Consider the following 11,064-nt stretch of genomic DNA (forward strand, 5'->3'; position numbering starts at 1 on the left):
TTTTACTCTTCCAATTTGTTTGGGATTCTATATAGGTTTTGGTCAAGGAAAGGGGCTAACTTGTTTTCATCCTCCAATTTGTCTTTTCCTTATAATTTCAAATTGTTGATTTCATAAGCTCTAAACATGGATTTAGATCAGAAACCCAGACTGAGGGCTCTCCAACAGAAGGGTACAAGGTTTCAGTAGATAGGCATATACATACGTAAGCAAAGATATAAAAGAAATGGGGATAGTCATTAAGGGTGACATGACATCATCTTGGATTAAAGTACCGAAGCATTTCAACAGGTATTACAAGTTCAAAGGTTAAAACTGTATTTTAAAAGTAGATGCTAAACACTCTGAATCAAATAATCTATAAGAATTCCTCACCTTTAACTTTGAATTTAACTCTTTTTCATTGAGTTGAATGCAACTCACAGTGACCCCTTTTGTTACAGAGTAGAACTGCTCCATTGGGTTTTCATGGCTGTAATCTTTATAGAAGCAAATCACCAGACCTTCCTTCCTTAGGGCTCTTGGAGTTCAATCTGCCAACCTTTAGGTTAGTAGTCAAGTGCAAACAGTTTGCAACACCCAAGGACCCTACTTTGGTTTTAGTCATGTGATTTTTCTTTCAGTGACAGAATGTTAACCGTTGAGACCCAAACAAGGACTTGAAATATGTTTTTGTTGGTAAGCATACTCTGTTGTGGCACTGTATTCAACATAGACCATTAGCCAGCTGGACCAAGGAAGTAACATATATACAGATTTGTAAAGTGCAGTTTAGCTAATCAAGAAGCCCCCTTTTGACACATAAGTGTCAGCAAAGTTACTTCAATCAAGCCGGTGATACAGAGTGAATTATGCATATTGTTGCATACCACTGAGAGTTTATGATTGTTCTACATTAACAAAGAACTGATGCCAAGTACATCTGTGGATTGTATCCTTGCCAATATCCTTGATGTTATATTTTTCTATTATGGAGTAAAAGAGATAAAAGACATATGGGATACCTTTATATTATTTCTTACAACAGATAATTAACATAAGTATAGTAATATTTTCAAGTAAAAAAATAATGAATAAATAAATCACAATGATGTTAACATAAATTACAAAGGTAGCATCATGGGCATATATTTCTAAAATGTGTATTGTTTTCTGGTGATGTATTACATTGAGGGAAAATAAAATTTATATTACCAAATATAATTTAAATACACCAGACTATAGTCATTGTAGGAAAGAGAGACTTATTATTATTATTATTTATTTTCATTACCCTGGGAATCTTTCAATGACAAGATAGTCCATTTGGAATTAAATTAATATTTTTAATATATATTTAGAGTCTTACACAAAAGAGCTCTTACCGTACAAAAGTTCCTCATTGTAAGCTATACTTTTCAGATCATCTAAAAATATTCCATATGTCAAGTAACTTAAAGCGAATTGAAGGTTTGCTTGGCCAAGCACACAGTCATGTAGAATAACAAAGAAATATTGTATGGCAATTTCTGAGTAAAAAACAGTTTAATTGGTCTGAATTTTACTTTCTAATGGTATTTGTAATGTTAACGTTATATTACAAACCATTAAATTTGAAAAGATATTGAAATGTGAGCTGAAAGGTTATTATAGATTCAGGTTCTGATTTGCTATTGATTAATTCTCACCAGTACTTTCGTTAAGAAAAACCTAAATATTTAGAGATTTAGATTTTAAAACAGAAGAATTTGGTATTGATTAACTTCCTAACTGTCTCCTTCACATCTTTATTCCTAAGGCTGTAAATCAGGGGGTTCAGCATGGGGATGACCACTGTGTAAAACACAGAGGCCACCTTGACCATGAGCCATGAGCCTTTGGAATTAGGTACACAGTAGAGAAAAAGGATGGTTCCATGGAAAATGGTAATAGCGGTTAGGTGGGAGGCACAGGTGGAGAAGGCTTTGTGGTGTCCTCCAGTGGAAGGTATCTTCATGACAGTGAAGAATATGAAAGCATAGGAAGTAAGAATGATCACCAGGCTGCTGATTTCATTGAATGTGGCCAATACTAAAATGATCTCCTGACTAATGTATGGGTCAGAACAGGACACAGCAATAATGGCAGCAAGCTCACAGAAAAAGTTGTTTATGAAGTTGGTACCATGGAAGGATAATGTCAACAGAAAGTAAATGGCTGTCAAAGAGCACACTATACTCCAAGAGTAGGAAGCAGCCACCAAAAAATAGCAAAGCTTCGGGGACATTGCAACTGTATAGAACAAGGGGTTACAAACTGCTACAAATCGATCATAAGCCATCACGGCCAACATAAATGTTTCTGACTCCACAAATATACAAGCCAAGAAGAATTGCATGATGCACCCTGTGAAGGAGATGGTTCTGTCTTCCACAACCAGGTTTTCTAACAGTTTGGGTGTAACTACTGAAGAGTAACAGAAATCAACAAACGACAAGTGGCTGAGGAAAAAGTACATGGGGGTGTGGAGTTTGGGGTTGATCCTGATGATTAAGGTCATGCCCAGATTCCCAACAACAGTGACCATGTAGATGGTCAGGAAGACCATGAAGAGGGGCACCTGGAGGTCTGGGTATTCTGAGAAGCCCAAGAGGATGAATGTGGCTCTAGCACTCTGATTTTCTTGTTTCCTGTTGAGAAAATAAGAAATCTGATTATCCTGAGAAACAAAACTTGAATTAAGCAGTAGAAAATTAAAAAAAAAATGTCAGGCTTATTGAGTATCTATAAAGATTTTGTGGAGAAATACTTGTTTGTCCCTGTTGCTGTATTTGAATAATTAAAAAATAATAGTAAAACCCAAACCCCTTGCCATAGAGTGGATTCCAACTAATTTGAACAATTAGAAATTACTGATATCACATTTACACAGTGAATATTAACTTTGTGCAAGTGAAATATTTAGGAACAAAATTGGAAGAGTAATAAAAAGAGAACAGACCCTGATATATTTCAAAAAATCAAAATTGGTATCCTCAGAGGCAGCTGACTTCACGAGAAAGGCCACTTTGTCTCTTAACATGAATCTAAATTTCTTGAAAATACTTATTTTATAGCAAATACATATAAAGAATTTCTATATTCTCTTCCAGTCTCTCTTCTTCATCCATGAGCAATTAACTAGAAATTTTGAATTTTTTTTTTAACGTTAACAACACAGGAAAATGGACAAGATAAAATTTTCTTGGTTGGGCTCTTTTCCTTTTCAAAATCTTCATTACTCTCCTAATCCAGTACTCTCAACATATTCTATAGTTCTACAGTGGAAGATTACTGGATTTTTTTTTTTTTTTACTTATCCCAAAATAATGCTGTTTTTTAATGTTATTTTTCAATTCATATCATATTCTTCAGCAGGTGCTCACCATAAAATATGCACTGTGTAATCTTTGATAAAAATAGTTGAAGCAATAATTCATATAAATTTCTTCCTTTCCAACATGGCAGATTTGGGGAAGATGGGTAAATGATAAATACTAAAAACTGTGAAAGCACCAGACACTGGTATTAAATGTTATCCTGCAGCAAAAATAAGTTTGCTGCATCAAGTTTTAAGCTATGGAATGGACAAATGTCAGGCTAGAGACCCACCTGAAACAGCATACAAGGATATGGTTGATATCACTGGTACCAAACTTCAGACATGAAAAATTGGTATTCAGTATCAAGTACAGGTGATTGAGTTCATTTTTATTTCCCTTGTTGTTCATGACGCCACTCAGTAGTTTTCTTTTTACATGGATGTCAAATATCTACACATATGGAGTTGGGCCATACCTAAATAGACTTTGAGTATGAGAAATTCCTGCAGGCCACTCTAAAGCAGAAGTCAAGTGAGTCCATGTATTCTCAGAGAAGTCCTGCACTCCCGGGCTCCATGACAGTAACACGAGGAAAACTTGAACTCTTTTTGAACCTAGCAGCATAATCCTCAAAATTTTCCTCCCCTCAGTACTACCAGCCTCTTCCCTATAGCATTGGAAAAATAATAACTAATCCTGTTATATCCTTAATATCTATCTGATAGCTATTTACTGATGCCCAGATGTACAGAGGACATCTCTCATCTCTCTTTCTAATCTTCATATGAGTCTGCTCCTCATGCTTTCTGACACCTTGCCCATCACTTCCCATCCACTGATATCATTCCATCATGCTCTCTGGAAAGAAAAGATATATCAGTTACCAAGTAAGGACTTGAAGCACTTACTGATAAAGATTGAAGACCACAACCTTCAGTATGGATTACACCTCAACATAAAAAAAAAAAAAAAAAAAAAATTCTCACAACTGGACCAGTAAGCAACATCATGATAAATGGAGAAAACATTGAATTTGCCGAGGATTTTCTCTTACTTGAATCCAAAATTAACACCCATGGAAGCATCAATCAAGACATCGAAAGACATTTTACTAGGCAAATCTGTTACAAAAGACCTCTTTAAAGCGTTGAAAAGCAAAGATGTCACCTTGAAGACTAAGGTGCACCTGACCCAATCCATGGTGTTTTCAATTGCCTCATATGCATGCAAAAGCAGTGACAATGAATAAGGAAGACCAAAGGAGAATGAACGCCTTTGAATTGCGGTGTTGGTGAAGAATATTGAATATACCATGGACTGCCAAAAGAATGAACAAATCTGTCGTAGATGAAGCACAACCAGAATGTTCCTCAGAAGCAAGAATGGGGAGAATACACCTCACATAATTTGGACATGATATCAGGAGGGATCAGTCCCTGGAGAAGGACATCGTACTTGGTAAAACAGAGGATCAGTGCAATACAGGAAGACTCTCAACAAGATAGACTGACAAAGTGGCTACAGCAATAGGCTCAAGCATAACAACAATTGTGAGGATACCACAGGACTGGGCAGTGTTTCATTCTGTTGTACACAGGGTTTTTATGAAAAGGAACTGAACGGATGGCATCTAACAAGAACAACAACAAAGTAAGGAGGATTTATATCTTTCACAGGCTGAAGATTGATTATTTGTAAAGGTATCAACAGGTCTAATGTTGTCCAAAAAAAAAAAAAATGAAGCAGGAGCTAAATAAACACATGATATTGATGACTACCATCATTTTTTGCTCCTCATAATCATTCTGGTAATGGCGTTGAAAGTGTTGATTTGGATAAGGAAGCAGTCGCTGGCAATTTGATTATTTTTCCTTAGGCACTGGCTTCTCTACTATCTGAACATGACTGACAGAAATACGGCTGGACTTTATTTAATCACTCCCAGTCTAAGATGTGGAAACCCTCGTGGCTTAGTGGTTAAGAACTAGGGCTACTAACCAAAGTTTGGAAGTTTTAACCCACTATTCGCTCCTTGGAAACTGTATGGGGCAATTCTACTCTGTCCTATAGGGTCTCTAGGAGTCGGAATTGACTCAATGGCAATGGGTTTTTTGTTTGTTTGTTTTTTAAGTCTAAGATGTGTAATTACATTTTCTTCATTCTCCTTTATGAATTACCATCACTTTATATCTCTCTAGTTTTGTCAGGTTTGGGCATGTAGGAAAAATATCTCTCAAAGACTAATTTCTCAACAATTCATTTACTCCTGCTCTATATAAGGTGACTGCCATTCTTTGCAAAGCACTAGTCAGCTAGATTATGGCCACATATTTTCAACCAAACTTCTCAATTTTATTTTAAGGGTTATTCTCAATAATTCTATGCAACGTGTCAAAATAATTTCCCATGATCACTTTATCCTAACAGTCAATGTCTTTTAAGATCTAAATGCTTTTATTTAGTGAATGCATATTGTCAGGCTGCCTTTTCCAAAACTGTCCAAGGTTTGTGTATTCAGCCTTAGCTTCGTTACCACTGACACCTACTTTTCTAACTATGGTGAATTTATCCAACTCTGTGTTAAGCAGCACATGCTCATTTGCATAAAGTGTATTTTCCAGTTTTATCCTCTCTCTGGTAATGCTTTAGTTTTCCCTCTACTATTACAGATATTATATATTTTTTCTTATCCTCTGTATACACACAGGCTTTAAGATTTATAGCTTATGATTACCATATGCTTTATCTTATATTTTATAAATATGTTAGTTACTGTTACCTTCTTAGCCATTATAGAAATTTGGAGAAAAATGCTCACATTTGATTATTATCTATTAACCAAATACCTATTACAGTGGTAGATACCTGATGAGAAAGCCAAGAAAATCATTTGAAAATAAGAATGTGTAATGGCATAACACCTGGAGGCTTCTCCATGCCAACTGACTCGATTTTAATGGACACATGTGTTTTGTCCATTCAAGGGGCACATGTGTTCGTTTTCTGCAAAGATTATCCTAACTCAATATTTTATACAATTCCTATTTTATAATGAAATTATGGTTTATTTCTAAAGTTAAATAAAATAAGTATCAAATAAACTTACCTGAGCACGGAAGCACTTGAATGATTCATTGACTGGAGATTACTTTGCTAAGGTTGATGAACTCCAAGGAGTCTCCTTATTTATTCTATTAGAATACAAATCAACCTGAAATAGTAGCAGGAGTCCATTGTACATACACATATCCTTTAATATCTAATGTAAATAATATATATTATTTCATATAAACAACTTTTCTCCAACCATTTAAGTAAATCCAGTGTAAGCATAGAGAAAGGCAGGTCAAACAGCTAATTTCTGGCATCAAATGTGTCAAATATATGTTATCCTGGCCACTGGGATGTGGGCCAAAGAGCCTATCAGGGAAGCAATGCCTTGGAGGCCACAGTTTGAACAATTAGATGAAACACTGTCCCATGTGATATCTTGTTGTGGATTATTTTTTTAATGCTCTGGGGGCAGTTGTATCATTAGCTTTACACCATTCATCTTGGAAAAAAAAAAAATGAACCAGACTGAATACATCTTGATTTTATACACATGTAAATTATGGAAATGTGAAAGGCAAAATTCTGCTATAAAACAGCAATGAAGTTATTTGCTTTATTGGTAATCTTTTTTTTATTTGTTATTATAAAATTTATATTTTTAATTCCATAATTCATTGTATTACAAGAATGTGCATAAGTATAATTGACTTTAAACTTATAAATTATAGTATTTTTATAGACAGCTTTAGATTTTATGTAAGTTATCATGATGTCTGTGAATAGAAACAATTTTCATGTTTTTCTTCCAAACATCTGGGCTATATTTTCCTTGTTTAATTGCAGTTGCTAAGACTGCCAATAAATATGTGGAATAGAAATTATGAGAGTGGGCCTCTTTGCCTTACTCTCAATTTTAAGGGAAAAGAATTCAATATCTCACCTTACGGTGCTATGTCAGACATAGGCATTTTTATAGAAACTCTTTTTCAGTTTTAAGAAGACTCAATTAACTAGTTTTAGCACAATATTATGCACTAAAGAGGAAAAAGGATACAATCTTCTCAATAGGTGCCGAAAAAACATGTCAAAAAATATAACATCCATTTTTTATGAAAAGAATCTGCAAACTAGTAATAAAAGGAAACCTCATCAATCTGAGGAATCTATCAAAAATATTATAGGTAATATCATATTTATTAAAAAGACTGTATGTTTTCTTCCTAATATCAGGAAAATGTGTCAACTCTCACTAGTTCCACTTAGCATTGTACTAGAGGTTCTAAACAATGCAACAATGCAAATAAACATAATCATTTATGAATAAAATCCAATGTAATCTACATACAAAAATTATTAGAACACATTAGCTTTAGAATGAACCTAGACAAACAAAATTCAATTTTATTTTTATATGTTAGTAAAAATGAATAAGAATTTATATTAAAATATAGTTTCAATAAAACCTCATAAACATTCAACATTTACAAATGAATCTGACAAAAACGTACGGGATCTGTGCAGACAAAGCAACAAAACATTAAAGAATGTCAAAATCAATGAAGAGATGTATTACATCCATGATGTGGAAAACTCAATATTGTTAAGATGTCAGTTCTCTCCTAATCAATATATAAATTTCATGTAATTACAATAATTCCAATAGGCTTTTTGTATCCATTGTCAGTCTAATTCTAAAATTCCTGGGCTATAACCTAAAAATGGTTCCAAAAGTATGTAGCAAAATAATGTTTGACAACGGTACAAATGCAATTCAATGGAGAAAGAGTGGTAATTAAAAAAAAAAAAATGGTACTGAAACAATAGCGTATCCAGATGCAAACAAAAGTAAAGAACTTGAATCAATAACTTACACAATAAAAAATTAACTAAAAATAGACCATAAAGACGTGCATCCAAAAATTATAAAATATCTAGGAAAAAAGAAGTGGGATAAAATCTTTGTCACCTTGAGGATTGCAAAGGATTTTTATATCCCCATGCCAAAAACACAATTCAAAAATTTTCTGAATAATTGAAACAGGAGTTCAACTGTATTGGGAATCTCTGCTTAGTGAAAGACACCGTAGAAAAATAAAAGACAAGCCACAGGACAGTAGAAAAGATGTTGAAATAACACATTTTGTATATATATATATATATATGGTCTAAAAATATAAAAATAACCCCAAAATATCCAATAACAATAAAATAAATGCTATCAAAATTGATTAAAGGCTATAAACAGACACTTTACCAAAGAAAATAAACAACCTTCAAAAGATCACATGAAATGATATTCAGATTAGTTATTAATTTGTTGTTATTAAGTCAGCTCCAACTCATGGCAACCTTATGTACACTAGAAGAAAATATTACCCAATTCTTCCCCATCTTCATGATTCTTGGTATGTTTGAGTCCATTGTGGCAACCACTGTATCAATAAAGCTCCCTGAGGATTTCTCTAGCTTCCATGGACTCTCTACTTTACCAAACATGGTGACTTTTTCTCACAATTGCTCTTTCCTGATGACATGTCTAAGTAAGAAAGCTGGTTTCCTCATCCTCCCTTCCAAGGAGCGCTCTGGTTGCGTTTCTTCTAAGACATTCCATTCTTTTGGCAGTCTTTGCCAACACCACAGTTCATGTGTATCCATTTTTCTGTCTTCTTTTTCCATTATTCAAATTCCACATGCATACAAAACATTTGAAAAAACATCACTTGTGTCAGAGGCACCTTAGTCACTAAAGTGACATCTTTGCTTTTTAAAGCTTTAAAGAGGTCTTTTGTAACAGATTTGCTTAATACGATAAGCCATTTGCTTTCTTGACTTTTGCCTCCACAGACACTGATTGTTGGTCCAAGTAGAATAAAGTTGTTGACAACTTCTTCTCCATCTATCATGATGTTGCTTATTGGTCCAGTTATGAGGATTTTAGTTTCCTCAGGTTCAGGTGCAATCCATACTTAAGACGGAAGTCTTTGACCTTCTTCAGTAAGGGCTTCAAGTCATCCTCATTTCTGGCAAGTAAGGTTGTGTCATCAGTATACTGCAGGTTATGGAGTCTGCCTTCAATCCTGATAACTCATTCTTTTACATACAGTCCAGTGTCTCATATTATTTGTTCAGCATAAGATTGAATAAATGAGGTAAAAGGATACAACCATGCAACATTTTTTTTTTCCCAAATTTAAACCACAAACTATCTTCTTGTTATATTTGAACAACTGCATCTTGATCCAGGTACAGGTTCCACAGAAGCATAATTAAGTATTCTAAAATACCACTTTCTTTCAGTGTTATCCACTATATGTTGCAATCCACACGGACAAGTGCCTTTACACAATTGATAAAATCTTTTTTGTATTCTCTGCTTTCAGCCAAGATCCATCTGACAACAGCAATGATGGCCTTTTTTAGCTTCTGAATTTAGCTTCAACTTCTGGCAGTTCCCTTTCACTGTATGGCTGCAGTTACTTTTGAATTATCTTCAGCAAAATTTTGCCAGCTTGTGATACGGAATAATATCATTTGATAATTTTTTATTTATGTTACATTGCCTTTGTTTGGAATGGACACAAATAGAGATCTCTTCCAGTAGTTTGACCAGTTAGCTGTTGAAAATTTTTTGACAAAAATGAGTAACACTTCCAGTGCTGCATCTCTTTTTTGAAGCATCTCAATTGCTATTCTGTTAATTCCTGGGGACTCGTTTGTTTGTTTGCCTGTGCCTTCAGTGAAGCTTGAACGTCTTCCTTCTTACCAGCACTTCTTGATCCTTGATCATGTGCTACCTCCTGAAATAGTTTAACATTAACCAATCTTTTTGGTACAGTGATTCTGTATATTTTCCCCATCTTTTTTTGCTCCTTCTAGTGCCATTCAATTATCTACTCATAAAATCCTTCAGTCTTGCAACTCAATGCTTGAATGTTCTCTTCAGTTCTTTCCACTTCAGAAATGCCTATCATGCGGGGTGGATTTGATTTAGTGAAAAACAGGTGAAAATGTGTACCACACATTAGTAAGTAACCACAAGTAATCCCTTGCATACCTTGCTTATTGAGTACTTCATCCCTGCTGATCATTTCCTAACTTCAGATCACTGAGAAATTCATTACACTAATCTATCTTGCCTTCTTGAGCCACACTTTGAAATAATCTGTTCAGCTCTTTTACTTCACAATTTCTTCCATCACTTAGATAATATGTGCTTAGGGTTTAATTGGCTATATCTTTACAAAAACTTATCACCAGGACTTTTTTCCCATATGCCTCTGCCAAAATAAACTCCTTTACCGTCAAGTTAATTTCAACTCATACTGATGCTATAGGACAGAGTAGAACTGCCCAAAGAGTTTCCAAGGAATGCCTGGTAGATTCGAATGGCGGACCATTTGTTTAGCAGCCAAGTGCTTAGCCATTGCACCGCCAGAGCCCCTTAGTGCCACTTTCGTTATTGCTGTGTTAGCTTCCATCAAGTCAGTCTCAACTCATAGTGAACGTATAGGACAGGAGCAGCTGGTGTATTCAAACTACCAATCTTTTGGTTTGCAGGCAAGCTCTTAACCACTACGCCAACAGGGCAGTATAGAGGTTCAAATTTCCAACTTTACTTTTAGTAGCTGAGAGAAGTTTGTGCTACCAAGGGACTTCTGTGATGTGTAAAACATCTAGGTATATGTTGATC

At 34.7% G+C, this 11,064-nt stretch overlaps 1 protein-coding gene across 1 annotated transcript; it reads right to left on the reverse strand.

The window, feature by feature from the left end:
• Positions 1 to 1,689: 1,689 nt before the first annotated feature.
• On the reverse strand, positions 1,690 to 3,045 carry LOC100653525 (olfactory receptor 5D16-like). Its single transcript, XM_023541909.2, has one exon. It carries the CDS (start codon positions 2,564 to 2,566, stop codon positions 1,706 to 1,708), a length of 861 nt encoding a protein of 286 aa, XP_023397677.2. The 5' UTR covers positions 2,567 to 3,045; the 3' UTR covers positions 1,690 to 1,705.
• Between the last annotated feature and the right edge of the window lie 8,019 nt (positions 3,046 to 11,064).

The sequence above is a fragment of the Loxodonta africana genome, chromosome 22 (assembly GCF_030014295.1).
Source record: "Loxodonta africana isolate mLoxAfr1 chromosome 22, mLoxAfr1.hap2, whole genome shotgun sequence".
NCBI lineage: Eukaryota > Metazoa > Chordata > Mammalia > Proboscidea > Elephantidae > Loxodonta > Loxodonta africana.

What these genes read in the sequence shown, in the direction of transcription:
- LOC100653525 (XM_023541909.2), bottom strand. Translation starts at nt 2,566, where the DNA reads ATGGTCTTCCTGACCATCTACATGGTCACTGTTGTTGGGAATCTGGGC.